At 39.8% G+C, this 24758-nt stretch overlaps 1 protein-coding gene across 1 annotated transcript in view; it reads right to left on the bottom strand.

Annotated features, from left to right (window-relative positions):
* Positions 1 to 13785: 13785 nt before the first annotated feature.
* LOC147334347 (uncharacterized) overlaps positions 13786 to 24758 on the bottom strand; it is a 67165-nt gene continuing 56192 nt past the window's right edge. The window contains exons 4-11 of the mRNA XM_086271832.1: positions 22535 to 22570; positions 21997 to 22260; positions 21672 to 21917; positions 21433 to 21585; positions 21201 to 21290; positions 17365 to 17463; positions 15909 to 15995; positions 13786 to 14200 (exon numbers count right to left, since the gene is read on the bottom strand). Of these exons, the coding sequence (XP_086127958.1) occupies positions 14157 to 14200; positions 15909 to 15995; positions 17365 to 17463; positions 21201 to 21290; positions 21433 to 21585; positions 21672 to 21917; positions 21997 to 22260; positions 22535 to 22570 (1019 nt within the window). The 3' untranslated portion in view covers positions 13786 to 14156. The remainder of the gene's footprint in view (positions 14201 to 15908; positions 15996 to 17364; positions 17464 to 21200; positions 21291 to 21432; positions 21586 to 21671; positions 21918 to 21996; positions 22261 to 22534; positions 22571 to 24758) is intronic.

Below are 24758 nucleotides of genomic sequence, written 5' to 3'. Positions count from 1 at the left end.
ACGTCCTTGAGTATGGAACGCCAGGACTGCCATAATGAATTAATTAAATACACCATTAAATAATTAATTAAATGTGTCAATAATTAATTAAAATTGGAATTAATTAATTAAATAAATAGTTATGACACATGTAATTAATTAATTATTGACACATTTAATTAATTATTTATGTATTTCACATTTTAATTAATTATTGACACATTTAATTAATTAATTATTGACACATTTAATTAATTATTTATGTATTTCACATTTTAATTAATTATTGACACATTTAATTAATTATTGACACATTTAATTAATTATTTAATGATATATTTATTTATTTCATTTTGGCAGTCCTGACGCCTGGCTCTCATCATGAAATAATTTTATCTGTCAGCCTCACCCATCAAACTCAGGGGGCGGGGTTAACGCTGCCCATGCAGCTTCTCTAACATTTGATTGGTTGCCGTGCAAAGTAAGTCAAAACAGGTCGATCCTAGATAATCGATTGCTTGTGTAGACTTGGGGCAGCCAGGTATCCCAGAATGCAGATCAAATCACAGGCCGTTTTTCTGTCACCAGCTACACTTTTAACAGTGTTTTAGCCGCGAATGTCGGTATGTCTGGTCAGGTTGTCAACATAGAACATGTTTGCAAAAGTGCTCAGATGTTTTCAGAGATTTCACTAGCTCTGCTAACAGTTAGCATGCAGAGCGCACCGAGGGGGTACATTAACCGGTTTGTTTACATATTCCACTCTCCGTGTTCCACATGTTGCATTCGCAGATTCTCATTTTCACCGAACGATCGTCTCTTTCCGCCTGGTCTTGTGTCTCTGTGCTTCTGTAACATAAAGAACGAGCTGACATTTTTCTCACGAAACCAGCGATCAGCTCAGCAGACCCTCAGTTTACCTGCATGCATCCTCCTCCTCATCTGTCAGCTGTTTAACACCTGCTGCTAATTCAAGAAACACGCCTAGTTACCTGGTGATAGTCACAGTTTAACTGCACAAGATAAGTAAATATAGTATTTTCCCCGAGCGCAGAGCTGCTGGAGCTTGTTTCCTTACAGAGCACTTTATAGGCGAGCCAGCTTTATCAGCGGCTGATGTCCAATCACCGGCACACAGCTTTCAAACCTCAGCTGAGTTTTAGCTCTCAGTGGTTAAACGCTGGACTTCATTCACTCAGGTTCTGTCTGTCGGGTCACGTTTACTTCGCTGTTTTATTTACAACTGAGCAAATCGGTTTGGCTGAGGTTAAAGTTACGTTTCATAACTGCATAGTTTCACAGACGTTTAATGAACCACTGGCACATGTGTTAGACTGAACTATCATCTAAATATCATCTGTTTTTTAATAGTTATTCAACTGTATTCTAAGCACCAGCTGTCTGTTAGAATGTGATTTTTTTTCTCTCTCTGTTGGCAGACGTATAAAAATGCGCAGGAAAATCTGACGTGCATGGCAAACTTCACCGACGATATTTAGGGAGGAATAAACACACATCAAACATAAATGAACCATTTGCCTGTCTCCATAATTGAGAGCATTTTCTCTTCTTATGTCAACACTCTCTCTCTCTCTCTCTTTTTTTTTTTTTTTTTTTTTTTTTTTTGCTTTTTCGGTCATGTTATGTTTACCTGTCAAAGGCTTGTTACAAACTATGAAACACATTGTGCAGACTTCTGGATGTTAGAAGAAAACGAATACTGCTCATGAATGAGACTAAAGGCAGGAAGGTGTCCTTTAAAACTAAACATGTTAATAGGACCTCCCTGTTTATATCATAGTTTATGATATAGCACGTGTATTTCAGTAATAGCCTGCTGAGGCCACTATACGTGCTGGCCTCATATCAAATGTGAAGGCAGACTGAGTCTATGTTTGACGTTTGTTTATATCTAATCTTCCTTTTCAAACATTTAAACAGCAGCGAGTCTGCAGCTGAGGGAATACAAATTCAAATTGTCGGAACAGGTTTGCTCGTTTCTTGGATTCATTTGGTGATTTATTAAATGTATAACTGTGTGGTGGGGCGTGGTCTGCGGTGCCGTGCAGGGAGGGCGGACGCACCTGCACGGCATCCTTAATCACGCCCGCCTAGTTAAAAACACGGGGACTGAAGGGTTTGGGGGTGTTGTGGTGTGGTGAGATGTAAATAAAGATGACTCTGAACGTTGCTCCGTGGTCCCGCCGTGTCTTATTCACGCCACATTGGTGCCGAAACCCAGGAGGCAGCACGGCGGGTCCATATCGGAGCCAGGGAATGGAGGAGCTGGCCCAGAGGGTGGCCGAAATGGCGGCCGCCCAGCGGGAGCAGGCGGCGGAGGTGCGTCGCCAGCAGGAAGAGCTGCAGGACCAGTCCGAGCGGCACCTGGAAAGGATTGGGGAGCTGGCGGCGCTGCTCTGGGCGCCACCCCCACAGGTGTGTCCCGAGGACAGTGAAGCGGTGGAGGAGCCGCGTGAGGCACCTCAGCAGCCGGAGGTGGCAGACGAGGCGCGCGGGGATCTGCGCCTGCCGGAGGAGGGGGAACAGCCAGGTGAAGGGCTGCTCCTGCCGGGAGTGGTGGATGAGCCGCTCCAACCGGAGGCGGCAGACGAGGTGCGCGAGGGTCTGCGCCGGTTGGAGAAAGAGGAGCTGCACGAGGGGCTGCTCGAGCCGGGAGTGGCGGCGGAGGGAGCAGTAGTGACGGAGGAGTCGCGCTATGGGCTGCTCCAGCAGGGAGCGACAGCGGTGACGGAGGGGCCGCGCAAGGAGCTGGAGGTCCCAGTGCCAGGGGAGCTTGCTCGAGTGGAACTGGCGAGCGAGGCGGGCGCCACGCTTGAGATCGCCGTGCTCGCCAGAACGGCCTCACCACCACCAGAGGCCTGTACACGCCACACCTCTGCCCAGCCACCTGTGAGCTGGGGCTCACGCTTGTGCCGGCCGCGCCGGGTGCACCTGTCACGTGTCCGACTTCCGAACCAGCTTTGCCTGCGCCGCTGGATTCGCGGGCGGCCGCCTGAACTCGCACCTCCCCGTCGCTTGGCCGGGGCCTGGGGGTGCCAGCTGTCCGGGCTGATTCCCTCTCCCACTGGCGGTGGGGGAGTAGGTTCGGCCGGATGGCTCCCCGGCCTCAATCGGGCGATGGGGGTATGTGGTGGGGCGTGGTCTGCGGTGCCGTGCAGGGAGGGCGGACGCACCTGCACGGCATCCTTAATCACGCCCGCCTAGTTAAAAACACGGGGACTGAGGGGTTTGGGGGTGTTGTGGTGTGGTGAGATGTAAATAAAGATGACTCTGAACGTTGCTCCGTGGTCCCGCCGTGTCTTATTCACGCCACAAACTGTTATTCTAATCTGCTGCTGAGTCTCTTACACTTTTCTTTATGCTGTATATTTTCACGTCTCTGGAATAGTTGGCAGTTAGATAGTCAGCTGGGAAACTTTGTGTTAACTCATGGAGCTGAGGATATCGTGGATATGCTGACCTCGCTGCGTGGTGTACAGAGCGAGGTCAGCATGATTAATATTCACAATAAAAATATTAGCCGAACATCATGAAGTCTGTATGTGTTTCATAGTGTCGAACAACCTTTGTACAGTTAAAGCCAGCAGTTACTACATGACGGAAACACCAACGTTATCTCTTTTATGCGTTTATACACAGGTCACGCTGATTACTGAACAAAAACCCAAAGATCAGATGTTAAACAGATTTATTTGCTCTCTCTCCTCCTTAAACATGTTTTTAATGTTAGTTATAATTCAGAATTGGCGACTGAAACACGTAGGACACATAAGAACATCAGGAAATAAAACACCGATAAATATAACCTCAGTAAAAGAAGTCAGCGGGGGTTACTACAGCTGTGTACCGGGGCCTGCGCTTTGTCGGTGGGATTGCTTGCGAGGCGAGCGGGTCTATCCCACGCTTTGCCGTGAGACTGGGACGACATCTCCGAAATCATCGAAACACTTTTGCAAAGAGGCTGTATCTTGACAAACCGACCAGACACATGAAGATTAAACCACTACATTCTCGGCTAAAAAAATATTAAAACGGTATTTGGTAACACACAAACAGGGTTTTTCAAAGCTCAGTTCTGTTAGCTTCCACATGCCGGTTGTTGTGTGCTAGAAACAATGGCCACCAGGCCAAAGCAATGGTTTTGACTCGATCAGCGTTAACCCCGCCCCCTGAGTTTGATGGGTGAGGCTGACAGATAAAATTATTTCATGATGAGAGCCAGGCGTCAGGAATACCAAAATGAAATAAATAAATATATCATTAAATAATTAATTAAATGTGTCAATAATTAATTAAATGTGTCAATAATTAATTAAAATGTGAAATACATAAATAATTAATTAAATATGTCAATAATTAATTAATTAAATGTGTCAATAATTAATTAAAACGTGAAATACATAAATAATTAATTAAATGTGTCAATAATTAATTAATTACATATATCATAACTATTTATTTAATTAATTAATTCCAATTTTAATTAATTATTGCCACATTTAATTAATTATTTAATGGTGTATTTAATTAATTCATTATGGCAGTCCTGGCGTTCCATACTTGAGTTCCAGATGCTGATAAAGTTGGGGAAATAACCTGCAGTAGCAGTGGGTTACCAGTGCACAAAGCTGTTACTAGATAAGAACTGTCTGTAACAATTTTATTTCTTTATTTTTACAAGCTTTTTTATTTTCTTCTGAGCGCTTACTTTATCATTCAGATTAAAAGAACCCCAAAGATAATCTGTGTTCTGGGCTGGTTAATTTAGCCAGGCTACATAAATTTAATCAGAAGAGCACACAAACAAATGAATATTACAGATGAAGGCTGGATTCCAGTGGTTGGACTAATGGACTACTTCTGTAAGGAGCGGATGACGTCTGGGTCTGGTTTAAAGTCTGAACACACACACACACACTGTAGAGACTAAAGCCCTCACCGTCTCTCCCCGATCCTTTGATACTGGCAGAAGAAGTGCGACGAGACAATTGACTAGGTTCAACTTTTATTGCAGACAAATTAAACAAATGTGCATTTGGAGATCAATCAGTTGCACACAAACTCTGGTATGCCCTTACATAACACCAGTTGATCTGAACCCCCCTGACTCAGCAGTTACACTTTGCACCCTCACCTCCTGTCACCCGACTCTTTACCTTAGTAAAGGGTCTCTCTCTCTCTCCCTCTGTGTGTGTCTGCGCGTGTTAGACCTACTGACCTATAATCTATTTAAATGACTAACAAGTATGATGCTTGCTAACAGTTCTGCAGCTAAATCTCTAAAGTCACAATAATATATTCCCACAACACAAACTCTGCATTTCATGTTTTCCTGTTTTCTGGAGCACTGATGAACTCTAAACAATATCAAGCTGTCATCAGTGAAACTCAGCATTTCCTCCAGAATTTCCACATTAAAACTCTTGGAACATTCTTTCATTAATGAGCTTTTAATGTGAAAGAAACCCACCAGGAAGCGTTTGGCAATTTATGTCTGAAGAGCCTCAGTAGGGTTGTGACTCTGCAGCTTTAAATATTACAATGAATATTACCTTCTTCATAAATTTGATTCGTTTATCGCATCTTTATTTGAAAAGCAGCTTTTCTATCAGCTACAGTCTGCTCTGTCGTGAGAAAACTGCAGCTGTTTCACCCTCTGCATAATAATAGTAAAGATACCACAACTTATAAATGTAGTGTTAGTGCGTGATGATGACATGGAAATGATTAGTTTCATGTGACATTATAAAAATAAAAAACAAAATTCCATAGAAACTAATGTCACTGTGTTTTTTTTATCTCATTCGTCATTAACGCCAGAAGAAGAAAAAAAACCCACAACACATTTTACAGCAAGGTACAAAACAGCACTATGTCATGTCTCATACTATGATTAGAACCGTAGTGTCAAATCTCTCTGTAGCATCACACAGTCCATTTGAAACAAGCTGAAGCTGTTCTATTTAAACCTTTTATGCAAACATTGACCATCCAGTGATTAATTCTTGGGGTTTAATGAAAAACTGATGACAATTCAATACATTTAAAGTGATTTTCAGACTTACGAATGCTAGAAGTGTTTTAATGATACAGGGTAATAATCTCAAATGTAGGTTTTCATACCAAAATCTTTCTCTTCTGAATACCTGTTATATAATGTGTTTATGTTGGAGGAATCTCCCATATCATATATCTGTAAAAACCCTGATTGCTTTTTTTTATTTATTTTTACTGGGACATTCATGAACAGCTGCAGCTGTGTTAGAACATGTGAGCAAAAGGACATGAATCATAACACAGAGCATCTGCAGCTGAATCAGTCTCTGCACAGTAAACACACACACAGGACATCAGTGCAGGTGGTACAGTCATAGATATTATATAAATCAGAGCAATGCTGCAGCAGAAAAACATTTCCACACTTCCAACTGACTGCTGGAAAAGTCAAAACCACATTTTTTTGGCTAATACTTTTTATGGTATTTAAATCATAAAAACTTGTAATTTCATTTTTTTTCTTTGATATATTGTTAAAAACAATTTTAATTCCCCTATTTATAAAAAGACACGAAAAAGTAGTTTGGGGGCTGAGCTGATACTAAAGGCTATATTTAAACAGACTGAGCACAGAGCTGTGCTGAAACCACAGGTTGAACGTACCAGCTGGTCAACATGTCAGGATGTCACTGCAAAAAGAACAAAAAATGTACTGTTAGATTTCTTGTTTGTCTTTCTTGTTTCTTTCTTTATATATTTTAAATTTTTATTATAGTTGTACAAAATTTAGTTTTTCTGTATGTGCATTAACAGCCCTGCAGTAAAACGTGAGAAGCTGAAGTGTTTTTATCTGAAACAGGAACCCGGACGACCACAGAGCTGTTAGTTTCTGTTAACCACAGAGTGAAAAACATGCTTGAGGATGTTGAGCAATGAACGGCTCTCACAGTTAACGGTCATCTCCAAACACAGAACAACTATAGTATTCTTTTATTTATAGGCTTATATTGATAAAATATATCACACCAGGACACCCAGCTGTCCTAGTGTCCTAGTGATAAGGATTATTTAGACCTAGGCTCATACCGGTAGTCGCCCTGTGTTCCAAAAACCCAGGCAGTAGGACAGCATGCTCTCCAATGAGGAGCAGTAGAAGGCAAGCTGCAGCTTCTGGTCCAGGTTATTCTTCCTCGAGAAAGAGGTGATGATAGTGCCATCTGCAAACATTACAGTCCATGGAGACTCCTGTCTGACCTCACTTAACCTATGTAACACCACTGGAAACACTAAACACAAGACCCCATCTGTTGCGCCTGCTGCACAATAGGGCTGGATTGGTAATGTGCAACCAATTCAGTTGGTAAATGGACTGAATCTTATGTAGTGCTTTTCTACTCTCACGAAGCACTCATAGCATTTTATACAACATGCACATTCACTTTCTTCTATGCTGTTTAAATGCTCACTAACTAACAACATTCACACTCAGATGGAGGCACCTTAGACCAACTTGAGGTTAGTATCTTGCTGAAGGATACTTGGCATGCAGACTGGAGAGCCAAGGATAAAACCATCCGATCAGTAGATGACCTGATCTACCGCCTGAGCTACAGCCACCTCAATTCAATTCAGTTCCACTGTATTAATATAGTGTCAAATCACAACAACAGCTGCCTCCAGGCACTTTATTTTGTAAGGTAAAGGCCCTACAATAACACAAAATAGCTGGACTGTGGTGATCTGAGGATGATAGTACTTTCTAACATGAAACAAATATAATAGCAATGCTATACCTATGAACAGGAAAAACATTTATCAGCATGGCCTCCTGCTTCCACCAGAGATGAATGCAGAGGAGGCGAGAAAGACACATGAGGAGAGAGGAGTCAGAATGAGATGTCAGTGAAATTTGAGTTCTAACTTCATATTTATAGTTGTTTTCGCTCTTGTGACATTAAAGGTCAGAGGTCAGATAAGCTCGCATGTGTTAGGTGAATTCTGCTGCCACCTATTGACCTTTATTATTCTGTGCCTTTATACACAGTACATCCACTCATTGGCCACTTTATTAGGTACACCTTGCTAGTACTGGATTTAACCCCCTTCAGAACTGCCTTAATCCTTCATAGCAGATTTTCAAAAAGGTCCTGTAAACATTACTCTAAGGCTTAGTTCAGCTTCAAGTTACTGCTAACTGTGCATTTTATTGCCATCAAACACATTTAACACTCAGAGAATTAATGTAAATTAATGTAATATATATAACTATATAAGAAAGTTGACTGTGCCAAAATAAACTGGGATCAAATAATCTGAACTTGGATTTGACTGGTTAGTAATATCAAAAGAACAAGTCTTTGATACTGCTTGCTCCTGTGTATCTCTTTGGAGGTGTTTCAGGCACTCTAAAAGAGACCCCAAGGTACATCCAGACCCTCCAGGCACTCAGAGCAGAGGTTATGTTTCTTGTCTTTCCAGGGAATGCCTGGGGATCCCCCAGAAGGAAATGGGAAATGTGCCTGGGAAGAAGGTTGTCTGAAAACCCTGCTCAACCTACTGCCACCTCAACCCAATATTATCACTCAGTCGGCCTTTGTAACTCTCTTCTTCTCTCACAGTTTGGACTTCCTTGATTCTTTTCCTCGTGTCTTACTCGCTTCCACCAGAGATAAGAGCAGAGGAGACAAGGAAGAGACACAAGGAAAGAGAGACAAGGAAACAGGTGTTTTTTTTGGTTTTTTTTTAGATCTCAGCTAAAACTGGATTTTATGAACTTAACAGGCATAACAGTGCTCATAACTCAGTTTTTTTTGGGGTTTTTTTTTTACCACAGCCGCTTAATTTAATTGATCCTCCTGTTACATTAAAGGTCAAAGGTCAGACACATTGTGTTGGGCAAACTGAAGCTCCTCTGCTGCCACCTACTGGCTGTTGTCATTCTGACTGTGACCTTGTATGCGCAACGCACAGTTTGGCCAGTTTTTTAGGTACACTTTCATAGTAAAATGTCTAGTTTTAATAAATAATTATCAGAATCTTACAACCAAAGTTTTCATCTGATGTAAAATGTATAGAAATCATTCATATACCAACAAGACTGTACATCACTGTCACAACAGCGTCTGTTTTCATTCAAAGGCTATATGGCCTTTACCACATCTTTATTTGAAAAGCAACTTATACAAATGTTAGTCCACAGAAGTGCTTTAAAATATGACACTCACTGTTTTCATGGACATTATAACACATTTCTTAGAAATTAAGCAGCTCTGTGGTTATTGTCTTTTTTGTTTGTTTTGGAAAACCCACCCGTTATCTTTAGCAATTCATCGTTAACACCTGTGGAATCAAGCAGCAGGTCTACCAGTAAGCAACAGGATATTAAACCAATACAGAGTGTATCACTACAAAAATTCAGTCCTGAGAACAACAAAAAACGCCATCAGCTCATCTTTGCTCTCCATTATTTACCCATGAGCTAACTGTGTCCTAACGGATACAAAGAAAAGGAGTTGTACCTCTTGGTATTGTTCTTTTTTTCCCTTCTCTTTGATGATGATTCGTCCATAACTGAGCTCTTCTGTTCTCACTGCTGAGTAGCCTGCAGCTGAATCAGTCTCTGCACAATAAAACACACAGAGGACATCATTGCAGGTAGTTCAGTCACATACATAATGCCAGTCACATAAATCATAACACAAAGGTGACATTATTTATTCTTCTTCCTATTTGTACAGTTGTGAAAGGGAAAAGTTTAGAACAATGCTATAGCAGACAAACATTTCAACATTTCTTGCCTTGTTTTGTCGTCGTGCAGTTATTGAGTGTCTCGTGTTTGTGCCTAGATAAACCCGACACTAGCATTTTCCTTTTAAATATCAGTGCTCTAAATAACAATATAAAGTTCTACATGTAAACTGACTGGGCACAAAGCTGCTAAGAGCTGAAACTACAGGATGAACGTACCAGCTATCAACATGTCAGGATGTCACAACACAAAAATTACGTTCATGTAAGTCACATCCAAAATGGAATGTAATTGCATTAACAGTAAAAACAGTGTATATATAGATGTGTTATATATAAGAGACAAATATTGTTCGTTTAATATGTTGGCATTACTAAATTTGGCTCAATGCTTACATATACAGTATGTGTAAAAAGCAAATGTACGAGCTGTGAAAACTGTTTCTGATAAAATGAAGAGTAGACTGATATATGAAATATTCCTTTATTGGGTGAGAAAATCAGACCATGTCATAACTGCTTTAAGTCATACAGAATAGATATCAGAGCCTTAAACAGGCTGAATTCTGCTAAATGGGTCAAACTGGGCAGAAAGTACACAAACACATAACATCCTTATAGAATATGATGTAACACTATAGATCAACTTACCTCAGAATATATAAAGCATATAAACAATTACAGCAACAAACACAGCAGTACTACTAATCCAAAATACTCAAAGCTTCATAGAACTGAAACAAACATTTATTTTTAGCTCCATTCTGCTGCTGATACATACTTTATTTTTCTGAATATTAAACTTGTTGCCGCCTTTCATAGTGTGTAACTTGAAGGCCCTGAGTATATTCAGTACTTACTTTTGACAGTTCACTCTTCTTCTGCCGTATTTTGCTGCAAACTTCTCCACACCCACCGCCGCGCTATGAATTGTGGGATATATGGGACCGCGAATCGTGCACCAGACCACGCTTGATATTTGGGGAAATCGACGGCGCATTTGGAGTATACTTCGAATTGGGACAGCCGTCGTCGCGTGGCGGTGATGTAATCGCACTTAAAATGCGTACTTCAAGCATGCAGACCCTGAATTAGGACACAGCCCATGTGATATTTTAAGGTGGAAGTGCTTCGGTGAAAAGAAAATTCTGTCTTGCACAACGCGCATAATACTTTATGTCAGTCGACTGTTCCGTCCTGTTATTTTTTTAATACCCAAATTTTTATTTCCACTTCTAACCTCATATTTACATTTTTTCTCCTGTGACATTAAATGTCAAAGGTCAGATGAAACCATTATGTGTTGGGCAAACTGAAGCTTCTCTTCTGCCACCTACTGTTTGTTATACAGAGAACTTAAACTCATTGGCCACTATATTAGGTAAATGTAAGTACTTTGTTTGACCCTTGTTTTTCTTCAGGACTGCCCTAAATCTTCATGGCACAGACTCAAAGAGGTGCTCGAAACATTACTCAAAGGATCTGGTTCATATTGACGTGATAGTGACACAAGTTACAGTCAGCATCCATAAAGAGTCCTTAATTCTCTTGGTGTTACATATGTCTAAGGGCAAAAATGTGACACACATTAAGAAGAAACTGGAAGCTGAACTAGAGCTCACAGTGCCAGCTGATTATTGGATACGTTCTTTTGTTTTCTAACAGAAATCTCACCAAATTTCAAACCTAGATCTGCTGTAACATGATGAGTGGAATTCAACTAATTCAACTGAACTGGTCTGTGTTAAATGTATTTATCCCTGGAGTTCTCTGGAATTCTGGGGAATCTTTAAAACACTAATAAATAATGGAAATGTCTTTTAATATTTAAAGGAAAACCAAAATATGGAACTATAATGGAATTTAATGCAGAGAGGATCTCAGTCATAAGCACAAGGATACAGAATTACTTTAACATCGGGATGCTTTGGTCTTACGTTTGGGGAAGTCATGTGTCTGTTCTTTTCAGGATTGCTGAGATGATTTTCAGGAAACATCTCAGGAGAAAAATGCCTGAAAGTCAGACCCTGAAAGACACATCAAACATACAAAATTTGTTCCAAAATACAGCGACGTCCCACTTTTTCACAATATAGCCCATGCCATTTGAGCAATACTAGCGGTCATTTTTGGTACTGCAATAAAAAATGTAAATATCCTCCAGCACAGACTGTTAACAGCAGTGGTCTACAACCTTTTTTGCGCCACAGACTGGTTTATGTCCCACAATATTTGCGGCCTTTAAGGTGTCGCAGATAAATACAACAAAATTAATACCAGTGCCGGTACAAAAAAAAAGATTTATTCATAACACACGGGAAAAGACCCAGGGAAACCGAGTTAATGATAAAAACGATTTTAAAAAATAATGATAAAAACCCTGAAAACCCTGAAAAATTTCACGCTCGAGCCTCAACTCTCGCGGCCAGGTACCAAACGACTCTGATCCGTGGGGGTTGGGGATCGTGCTGGTTTACAGAACATCAAATGCACACAGAGGTTTTTCTTTAATATTTCACCAGATCTTAGAAATGAAATTCTTTAAAGTTTCAAATCTGTAGGTGAGTCAAAGGAAATGTCCATATTTTTAAAGCCAAGTGTTTGCTTCCTGCTTTGTTTTTAACCATTGTGCCCACTAGAGGGCACTTTATTATAAACAGACGCTGCTCTGAGACATTTGTTGAAAGATTACGACACCGTTGTGTTTCCAGTTTGTGTATGAGATCACATGATACATAAATGCACTCTTATTGGTTATTTTTAAAAGTTTGCATCTTTTACAATAACTTAGAGACTCTGTGTGTGTGCTCCATGTGTAAAACACTGTACTAAGTGATGATAATATGTATCTGTTCACACAGAAACAGAATGAGTGCAGATTGTATAAACTTGTTCACAGATAAATATCACATTCATAAACACAAACTACTTCCTTTGAAAACACTACTGGAGTATAATAAAAGAAGTGTTCCTCGTTCTAAAACACATGACTCATGTTATGGTGGCATAAACTGATTCTGACTGTGACTGAACTAAAACCCAGATATATCAGTGATTGAGGACCGACATGGATGTCCCCAGTGAGAGAGCTGGACCACACATATCAATAAAACAGTAACTAAGATGAATGTGTGCAGCGTCTTAAGCTGAAAAATCTCCAGAGACATGTTTATTTTAAAGAGCATCTAAAATAAAGTCTCACAGATTTCATTTCCTTGAATCAAAACTTTAACCACTGACACATGCACAACCTTTATTTGAAGCTTTGGTGTGAAGTTTCCAGCCACTGAATAGTGTTCATGTTGCTTTTAGTCTGCGGCTGTGGTTGTATTTATTTTGTTCTTTGTTATCTGCTCTGAAGAGAAACATGCATGGGTTTGCCACAACAACTTGTGCTTTCCATCAGAGATTTTCATGAAACCCACAGAACCACACGAGACGAACAACAAGTCAGACCAAAGTTTATTGATTGTGCAGAGAAACCAGATCTGTGCAGGAAACAGAAGCACACTTAGAAATAAAATACAAATAAGCGTTCAAGTAAATACACTGAATTACAGTCTTACTTTTCTGATATCAAGATGTTCTGCAAATTTGTCTGCTTGTTTAAGATCATCAAACATCAAACAAATGTTAACATTAGACAAAGACAAATCGAGAAAACACATAATGCACTCTTTAATTGATGATTTAATTTATTAAAAGAAAAAACTGTCCAAACTACCTGGTCCTGTTTGAAAAAGTAATTGTCCCTTTGTGAAATTGTGAAATAATTGTCATTATTCACATTTTTTGGATAACTGAATTCAGTTTCACTAAACATACTCAGGCCTGATTACTGGCAGACCTTTTGAATCAAAAAATCACTTATATTATATTATATTATATTATATTATATTATATTATATTATATTATATTATATTATATTATATTATATTATATTATATTATATTATATTATATTATATAAATCACTTAAATAGAACCTGTCTGATAAAGTGAGGTAGACTGGATCTCAAAAAGCAACACATCCTGCCACGATCTAAAGAAACACCTGAGAAATAAAGTCACTGACACATATCAGCCTGGAAAAGGTTATAAAGCCATGTCTAAGACTTTGGGACCGATGCTGCTCAGACTCTGCAGTTGTGGTTTTATTTGTGCTTGTTTGTTGCTATCTCCTCTGAAGAGAGGTCTGTATTGGTTAGCCACAATAATTCACATTTTCCATCAAACAAGTAGAAGAAGTGAGACCAAAGTTTATTCATCCTGCAGAAAAAACAGGTCACTGCTGAGGTTGTAAGAGCATATTTAGTGAGAAGAACAATGAGAATGTATACAAATCTGTTTTACAATAAATGTCCTCAGTGTTGAGGACCAGCAGCTGGATTTGAGTGTTTTGGTCTGGTGGATTACTTCAGTGAGGAGTAGACAACATTTGGCTCTGGTAGAAACTCTGAAAATAAAAACACACACAGTTCAAACAGTATGAGACCAGTGAAAGGGAAAATAATAATAATAATAAAAAATAAAATAATCCAGAAGTCATTTTTGGGATTGAATTTTCCTCCAGTTCAACAATTCTTCCCTGTTCTCCGGTTGTTCTTATACATTTTGAAAGCACCAATTTATTTGAACAAAAAAAGCATCAGCTGCTCCTCAACACCTGAATCATATCAAAGTTACATGAATGAAACTCAGCGCTTTCTTCATTAGTTTCATATTAAAGGCCTTGCAGTCAAACCTTTTAATGTGAAAGAAGCCCACCAGGAAGTGTTATGTAGTTCATATAAAGGAAGACAGTCTCAGCACATTGTAGACTCATTTTACTTCAACATGAGGGAGAGTGATATATGTCAGAGTAGTTAAAATTTGTTCTGGCTCACACCAAGTGAATAAATGATGTGAAAGGGAACACTGGTATGCACTCAGTACACCTTCAATTATCATAATCCCAATGTTGCAGCTAAAATATAAAAAAAACAATTTAATTTAAAAAATGAGTTAAATATAAGGAACATTATATAATATTTAACATTTTTCCAATATAGTACTACAGGCATTAGATTTATTTTGCAGGTTTTGTTTTCAGATTGTGATTTATGTTTGTCTTGAGAGAGGTGGGATTGAAAGAGAAGTCCTGCCATCCAGCCATTGGCCCGGAAGGCCACCTTGGCAAGCATGCCTTCAGTGGGAGCAAGGAACAACATCCAGAGCACTGAGAAGCAGTTAGAGCTAGGGTACTGTCCTCCCCAGGTCCATCCAAACTCTACTGGGTAATACTCATACTGTAGGATCAGAGACTCAGACTTTTTAAACAGATAGTCAGTTCCAGACTTTCCTGTACTCGGGGTCATACAATTACGGGCGATCATGGCGATTAAGAGCTAAGATCGTGGCTAAAGAGTTGGGAGTTTCCCTTGTAATCGGAAGGCTGCCGGTTTGAGCCCCGGCTTGGACAGTCTCGGTCGTTGTGTCCTTGGGCAAGACACTTCACCCGTTGCCTACTGGTGGTGGTCAGAGGGCCCGGTGGCGCCAGTGTCCGGCAGCCTCGCCTCTGTCAGTGCGCCCCAGGGTGGCTGTGGCTCCAATGTAGCTTGCCATCACCAGTGTGTGAATGTGTGTGTGAATGGGTGGATGACTGGATATGTAAAGTGCTTTGGGGTCCTTAGGGACTAGTAAAGCGCTATATAAATACAGACCATTTACCATTTACCATACAATACACAATCTCCATCAGCTCTTTCCAGACTCCTTCAGTTCCTAGAAAGACTGAGGCACACGCGAGAGATACAAATAGTCTCAAACCTAGTCTTTTTTTTTAGCTTAAAAAAATGGCCATTGTGGCTGTTTTACCAGGTGTTTAACACATCCAAGTTTAACATCCAAGCATCAATGAAAAAGTTACTTTACAAATATTTGCCAAGTTAGATGTTAGTTTGTTATTAAGGAAGTTTTCATCCAAAGATGATTTATCTTGTTCCTATTCAGGGGTAAAAACAAAAACATTTTGCTCTGTTTGTACTGGCACTTGTTACATGTTGGAGTCAGTAAAGTCTTCTCCTGAACAACTGATGTCGGCAGCTCATGTTTTAAAAAAGGAGCAGTTCCTTATCAGACAACAAACTAATTTTCTTTCTCAGTGAACAAAGAGCATCAGTTACCTCTGGGTCTGTTTGGTCTGATGGTGATTTCTCCATAACTGATATCATCAGTTCTCACTTCTGAGTAGACTGCAGTTGGATCACACTCTGCAGAGTAAAACACATACAGAAGATGTCACTGCACATACAGCAGGTTATAAAAAGTACTCTTAGTGCACAGGATGTGCGTTAAAAGAAGAGTTATCATTTCCCAGGTAGCTCTATTAAAGCCTTTCACAGAAACTGTCAGCGGCTTTCAGAAGCTCTGTGGTCATCTTTCCTGTTTCAGACAAACAGCCACATTACTTTTGGTCATTCGTATTTAACACCAGAGGAAGATAAAATACACATTTTACCACAAAATATATACCAGACTCACACTTTGTCACACTATATGCACACTATCATCAACACTATGATCAGAATTCTGCGTTCACATGTCAGTTTCATGGAAACAAAAGAAGGAAATAACCCTTTGTGGTTTCACACAAGTTTAAAACACACAAACCTACTAATTTAGGTAAAGAACAGTTGCTGAAAACACATTTATCAACACGTTAAGTTCTGGTCTAAATAAGCAGAATGTAAAATATGATGATGTTTGTCCATCATTTAAACAGTTTTAATGTCCATTTAAAATCCGACTTAACATGAGAGCTACAGATAACTCATTTTGTCTCTTTTGCTTCATAAACATCTTCTAACTCCTTGCAAACATCGCTGAGCAGCTCTGCAGGTTTCTGGAGCTTAATTTCAGCTTTAAGTTACCTGTTTCTGTTAGTCATTGTGGAAACAGGTTTAATACTCAGAGAATTTAGAATGTTACCTTAACCTTATCCGTTGCTTAGTTTTGGTATTTGGCCTTCAACTACCTAAACACATACGCTAGCTTAGCTCTAGTTCCTACCTTGGCAGTACGTGTGAATGTGACCTTGTCTCACTGTGTTAGCCTTGCTATGGGCTCCCACAATCAAACTGTTGAGGAGCTGGAAAGATGCATCTCATAAGTCTGCATGGGGTATCTATGTAACAAGAGAGTTGTTTCTAACCTTTTCATACCACCGTAGAAAAAAACCCTTCCAGCTCATTTAGTATTCCAGTAAAAAATACCGCCTGCATTTATAGTGGTGGGATCTCATTTGTTTTCCCTTTAAGCACTTTGTGATTTTCTCTCCTGCATTAGAACTTAGAACGTTTTAGTTTCTTGCGCAATGAAATTGGGTATTAAGATTTATTTCTTCCTTGAACCCTCACTGGAGTTACACACTTGAGGCACTCCAACTATGTTACAACATGCAAGCAAACTGCTAACAGAACCCACCACAGATAATCAAACAGCATCCTAGTATTTACAACAAATATTGCCCCTGTGAAATGCAATCAAACCTCTATCAGGTCTTTCTTATTTGCTCTGAAGACCTGTTGCACTGTTTTTGTAGTTCTGAACTATGATGGAAACAAAGTAGAGTAGTTGTACCTCTTCTCTTTGATTTTTTTCTCTTGTCTCTGATGATAATTTGACCATAACTGACATCCTCTGTTCGCACTGCTGAGTAGACTGCAGCTGGATCACTCTCTGCACAGTAAAACAAATATAGCAGACATTACTGCAGTGGTGCAGTCATATATGTACTTGCTATTACATTAAAAATAACACAGCTGTTTTCATGAAAACTTGCTGAAACCACAGGATGTAAATATGTTGTGTAACCTAGAACATAACATACTGTGGCGAGCTCAGACAAGGAGGAGACGGAGGTATCGTTTGGTCTTGCTTCCCGTGAGCTAGCCAGGGAGCACAGCCGTTTATTAACACAGGCAGACCAGCACACCACCACAACAACAACAAAAAAAGGCGCTCTCCCACCCGGAAACAAACAGTCGCAGAGAGAGCGTGACCTGTAACCATGGCAACAGAACAACAAACCATAACTGTCAAACAAAACCCCGAACAGCCCTGACCGGCTACAATACACTGGCCTACAGCATTCTGTGCTTCTGTTGTTCTTTTCATGTCATTGTCTGAGATTTTGTGGTGCAAAAAGCTATTTTAATAAAATCACTGAAGCAATTGTCTTGAGGCAATCTTAGCTCCAGTGGGGGTGGAAATGCAGCAGAGGTTTCTGGCACCACCTCACTTATTTCCAAGTTACACAAAGAAGGTTCAGGTTACTTTATTTGTACCTTTAGCTACATCTGTGCTGCTTTTGTGAGTCATCTATCGTCACATGCACACAGGTCGGGGGTTCGATTCCCCTGAACAGCTACCCTGAGGTACCCCTGAGCAAGGTACCGTCCCTACACACTGCTCCCCGGGCGCCCAGTGGCTGCCCACTGCTTCACTGAGTGAATGGGTTAAATGCAGAGAGGGATTTTCCCCACGGGGACCAATAAAGTGCACTTTCTTCTTTCTTTTCTTTCTCTTAATACAGCCATAACAGACAATGATTGCACATAGTACACACAAAAAAGGAACTAAAACTCACTATGCAATGGGTTTCTGTCAAGGAAAATTGAATCAGCCAGACGATCTAACTGGTATGCAGGGATGCTAGGTTGAGCTGTGGTTCTTAGATGACTTAACAATTTGATTGAGTGAGATTCTGTTCTTTATGGTTTTGTCAACATTGAAATGAGAAAAGTTTCTCAGACATGAGTCGCTGGTGACCCTTCTGCACACAGCTTCACAGTTTGCTGCAGTTTGCATACCGACCGAACAGATTGACAGAGGATGCTATTTCCACTGCACTTCACCTCTCCCACCTGGACAAGAAAGACAGCTATGTCAGAATTCTGCACATAGACTTTAGCTCAGCATTCTGACACCATTATCCCCTAAAAATGTTTGATAAACTCAGCAAGTTGGGACTGAGCACCTCTCTCTTCAACTGGATACTAGATTTCCTGTCAGAGAGGCCTCAGTCCTTCCGAATTGGCAACAACATCTCCAGCACCATCAGGCTGAGCACAGGAGCTCCTCAGAGCTGTGTTCTCAGCCCTCTGTTGTTCACTATCCTGACACATGACTGCACCACCCTACACACTAGAGCAGGGCGATATGACCAAAAAATATTTATCACAATATGCATTTGAAAATTTGCGATAACGATATAACTGACGATATAATTGACACTAGACAAAATACTTTACAACTCCTCAACTTTATTAGTGCAAAAAACACATCAATGTATTTTCACTTAAACAAGCAGCTTTTTTAAAGCAGCTGTTAAGATCATTGGAACATCTCTCTCTCTTTCTGCTACAGGACATCTTCCAAAACCGCTGCATCAGTAAGACCTCCTGTATTGTGCTTGACCTGTCACACCCCTCACATGGACTCTTCTCTCTGCATTCATCCAGCAGACACTACCGCAGCATCGGGGCCTGATCCTCCAGACTGCGCAATAGCTTTTTCCCACAAGCCATCAGACTCCTGAACCCATTGCCAGCACCCCCCCCCCCCCTCCCCCCAACACACACACAATCTGTTAACCGATTCTTTACAAACCCCTGCGTCTGTAAGACATGCTACTCTATGGACATTTTTTTACTTCAGGTTTGCAAGCTGCTACACTGGTCAACACAGGTAATCAAACCACTCCAAACTGTAAATTGTAAATTCGAATTGTAACTTCTCTTGATCCCCTAAGACTTAAGCGTATATTTACTTTTTCTCCTTTTTCTATCTATTTATTAGCTGTTTTTGCACTGATGTAACCGGAGCCTCATTGTCTGATCTCTCTGTATGCTGCACTGGATATAGCAGAGACTTTGCTTTAAATTAAGCTTTGAATCATTAACTGTTCCAAGATATTTATAGCACTGAAAACATTCCACAGTGTGACATTTGATAAAAGTGACTTTGTGTGTATGAGTACTTTTCGTAAAATCAATGATATGCTTTCAGTATGATCAGCTGTAGGCAGGACCCATCACACTATTGGACAAAATTAGCAAAAACTGGGCCATGGATGGGTTCATTTTCCTGGAGCAGATAGACAATAACAGAATTATCTACATATTTTCAATTTTTCCTATTTTCAAAATTACTCTAACAAATATTTGTGTACAGGATAAATAGTAAGAACGAGAGCATGCACCCCTGTGGGTGGCCACTCGAGGAGCAGACCTGGTTTGACAGGACCCCACTTACATAGTCAAATCAGATCTTTGGGTCACGTTAGTTTTAAAGTCAAGAAACAAATCAACAAAGATTTTTATTCATGTTGAACTGTTCTGAAAGCCTTCAGATTAAAATAGCAGGCTAAATTATGTTAGGGCCAATCTCTCCCAGCTGTGTCTCCCTCCTGTTTTCCATTCCTTGATTATGTCCCTGTGTTTATTAGCCCTGTGTTTGCCCTTTCTCAGTGCTGCGTCATACCCTCAGATCCTGCCTGTGTGTTGTTTGGTTCCAGCAATAAAGCTGAGGTTTTGAGTTACTATTCTGTGTTCGAGTCCTGCGTTTGGATCCTCATCTCCGCCTGCCCGCACACAGAGCCCTGGCACATGTAACCTGATGAAAATAATAGTTTTGGCCTCCATAGCTAATTACACCATTCATATCAACTTTGGGGTGGCTGTAGCTCAGGTGGCAGAGCAGGTCAGCCACTAATCAGAAGGTTGGTGGTTCGATCCCAGGCTGCCTCCTGGCTGCATGCCAAATATCCTTGGGCAAGATACTAACCCCATGTTTGCCTACTGGTGGTGGTCAGAGGGCCCGGTGGCGCCAGTGTCCGGCAGCCTCGCCTCTGTCAGTGCGCCCCAGGGTGGCTGTGGCTACAATGTAGCTGCCATCACCTGTGTGTGAATGTAGTGTGAAGCGCTTTGGGGTCCTTAGGGACTAGAAAAGGGCTATACAAATGCAGGCCATTTACAGGGGGTAATATTCATTTCTTTAATAAAAGTTTTGTTCACTGACAGATGGATGGTTGCACAGTTGGTTGGAGTGGCGAGCTAACAGCTACTATCCCAGATAGACTACGGATGCAACTTAATATCCAAGCATTGAAGCTGAGAAGTTTGCACTCCAAACTTCTTGTTCAACCATGCCTAATTGTGGCTACAAAAAAAACAGATGGCAATAACCAACATCTGATTGTATGCCGATCTTTTATATACAGTCTAAGGTGTCATTGCACCTAAGAGTTAAACTGACACCAATGTAGAGAGTAATGTCTTTAAGAAATTAGGTTTGTAAATGTTGGTGTGGAACTGAAGAACGCCTTCTTAAGAAATACTAAATGTTATGAAAAACTTTAAAAACTCAGCAATAAATATATACTTCACATATGGACACACCACATAAAACACCACCTCTGCTCCATCTGATTGGCTTTTGTTGGTGATGTAATATTTTGAGGTCACTGTAAGTGATGTCATCTTTGCTAACTTTTCCAACATCATCTGAAATGAGCCAAAATGAAAATCAATGTAATTTATTTTACAGTAGTCTTAATGGACACTTAAGAAAACTATTGAACATGTTTGTAAATTGCATTTTAAAATAATTTACATAACTATTTAAAGAAATAATTCTTAGTCTCACCTTTAGGTTTCCTGTGAACACATTGTCTCACCAATAGAATCACTAACACCAGTAGGATCACAACACAGACTGATCCAACAGGAAATAACACACGGCGAAGTAATGAGAAATCAGCAGGAGTGGTTGTAGGTGGAGGTGTGGTGGTGTGTTTGTCTAAAATAAAGCAAACACAGTCATTAAGTTGTCGTCACATTGTGAATGTAGAAACCTGCAGAAACACAGACAGGTGAGTGTGTCACCTGTGACAGTGATCCAGCTGGATGGAGACTCTCCATGACCGCTGATGTCACACTTGTAGAGGCCTTCATCAGACCTGGAAACATGCTGGATGGTCATGTGACCTGTAGGCTGCTTCCTGATGAGGGAGCCATCTTTATAGAAAGCAGCTGTGAGGTTGGAGGGAGTGGTCTTTGTTTTACAGAGCAGAGTGACGTCATCTCCCTCCATCACAGGGAGGACAGGACTCTGCAGGATCACTGATCCACCTCAACACAGAGACAAACTACAGCATTTCATCCATTTACACACAGCTTCATCAACACTAACTCCACACACTCAGCTTACCAGTGACTGTCAGGTTAACCATGTTACTGATGGGACCCTCTCTGGACTCACACCAGTAAACTCCACTGTCCAATGTGAAGATGTAGCTGATGTTACAGGAAGAACCAGCACCTTCTCCCCACCCATCTCCACACTGAGTCCTCTGTTGTTTGCTTGTGTTTCTCCTCAGAGTCCATCCAGCAGAGCTGTCGTCCTCCTCACAGCTCAGAGACACAAAGTCTCCTTCAAAGAACTGAGAGCTGCTGGGACTCACAGTCAGACGAGCTGTGAGGGTTAAAATGGAAAAACTCATGATTATTTTACTATTGTCAAAAACAGTTAACTCATATATTTCTTGCAATAGTGTACAGCACAAAACCTCAAAATGGATAAATTGTTAAGCTTTTGAAATGCTTTAATATATTCAGTTTGCCTTTGCTGTTTCAGCTGCTTTGACACATGTATTTCTTAACTTTGGGGTAAAAAAAAGTACATCTTATAAAATTAAGTTTTCTGTGTGAATGAAATTTTTAGAAGCATAGAAATTAAGTTTACTGACCTTGGCTTGTTGTGCAGCAAAGAAATGAGGACAAAACTGAAGATAAATTAGATCTGGGTTAGTTTAAAGTGATTATATGATTTAAAAAAAATTTGCCACCAAAAAACTTACAAACCCAGTTGTACATACAGAAAGACTTGTCTTGATGTTGGACACAAATTGAGTTTCTGAAGGATGCTCCTAAATTACAAACTAAACTCCAATAAAAAGGAAGGATGTCTCTCATCTGTTAGCATGTAGATTTGCATTGAAAAGTGGAGCCTTGTTTTCACTGTAAAAATGATTATTAGCACTAGTAGCTCTTGCTGTACATGTGAATGTTGTATTATGAGAGAATGAAAACATATAATAAATAAAAATTACTCTCCATGCTACACTGTTGCTGATTAACTCTGATTAACTATGGATTAACAATAATCATTGGAGTTCAAAACATCAGGTATAAACCATATTGGTTTTCCATAATTTAATAAATCCAAAGTTAGACATAAATTTTCATCACTGTAGTGTATTAACTATGACAGCTGCTCTGTCTTCTATTTTTTTTAGCCTTTTGCTTTAGTACATGTAATGCAACAAACACTAAATTACACAAAAGTGAATACATGTCTACATTGACGTTATGTTGATATGATATATATGTTGATATGTTGATGACACTGATTGAACCTCTCTTTCTTGTTTCCTGGTTAAGCTATATAAAGTTTCTATGTAGACCTGCAGTTGGTCCTCATGGTGTTTTGAACTTGAATTCAGCCTGATTTGTTTTCCATGTCTTCTCCTCCATCATCAGTTATCAGGAGAGCAGTCAAAGTACAAGAATTCAAACAAACACAGAGATTCTACTTACAGAGCAGACACAGCACAGATGTTTCCTTCATCGTCCTTCTCACTCATTTCAGCTTTTCTTTATTTCTGTCACTGACACCAAGTAAAGCCCGCCCTCTTCCTCTGAGTCTGTGTGTCTCAGTGGTTTTATCATTTCAAAGTAAAAGTGTTATGTAAAATATACTGACTAGCCTTCTTTTTTGTTTTTTAGACAGCTGGTTTTGGTGCTTGTTTTAGCGTTAGTTAAACCAAGGTGGTCATATCAAATTTAAATTCTTCTGACTTTTAGTTGTTTTTAATATCACCTTTTAGGCAAGGCAAGGCAAGGCAAATTTATTTGTATAGCACAATTCAACAACAAGGTGATTCAAAGTGCTTTACAGAGACATTAGAAACAAGAACAAATAAAAAGCATGATTTAAAATTGATTAAAACAAGCAAACAAACAAACTAACTAAACACACACATTCACATTCACACCTGTTCGCGCGATCTGAACCCTTATCGTAAGGGGAGCTACCAGTCCTTCTGTGGACGAGCTACTTTCTATTTTAAATTCCCTGAATTTAAAATACTCTCTAGACCCAGTCTAGACCCAGCTGGGGAGCTACCCAGAGCTCTAAACCCACTTAACAAACAAACAAACAAACAAACAAACAAAACAGTATATAAAATCAAAACAGATAAAATCAGAAATAGATAAAATCAGTAGTTAATGTAAGTTTTGAAATTTAAGCTTAAAAGTGTGGATTTGGTGCTTTATTCAAATGCAGCTGAGAACAGGTGAGTCTTCAACCTGGATTTAAATAAACTGAGTGTTTCAGCTGATCTGAGGCTTTCTGGGAGTTTGTTCCAGATATAAGGAGCATAAAAGCTGAATGCAGCTTCTCCGTGTCTGGTTCTGACTCTGGGAACTGATAAAAGACCGGATCCAGATGACCTGAGGGATCTGGAAGGTTCATACTGGGTCAGGAGGTCACTTTTAGCAATAAATACATAAATAAATTTAAACAACAATATTTTATCATTAAGTAGATATATTTACCATTTTACAACTTTGTAGTTGTATAATAGAAGCATTAACATATTAATCTAATATCACTCCTCCAGTTGGTTTGATAAGACCAGTGTTCCGTGGCAAGATCTGAAAACTGCTGTTCACAAACGCTGTCCATTTAATCTGACTGAACTGGAGCTGTTTTGCAAAGAAAAAGGGCAAGAATTTTTATTTATTTATTTATTTTTTATTTTATTTATTTTTCATTTTATTTGTAAAAAATGTTTGGAATCATGTATGATTTCCGTTCCACTTCTCACGTGTACACCACTTTGTGTTGGTCTTTCACGTGGAATTCCAATAAAATTGATTTATGTTTGTGGCTGTAATGTGACAAAA

This window comes from Aulonocara sp. 'chitande type north' Nkhata Bay, linkage group LG3 (genome assembly GCF_057382095.1).
Source record: "Aulonocara sp. 'chitande type north' Nkhata Bay isolate Kocher_YH1m ecotype deep benthic linkage group LG3, A_spYH_male_GT1.1, whole genome shotgun sequence".
In the NCBI taxonomy this organism is placed as follows: Eukaryota; Metazoa; Chordata; class Actinopteri; order Cichliformes; family Cichlidae; genus Aulonocara; species Aulonocara sp. 'chitande type north' Nkhata Bay.
The sequence above is the reverse complement of the archived record's forward strand: the minus strand, read 5'-3'. Positions and strand labels throughout refer to the sequence as shown.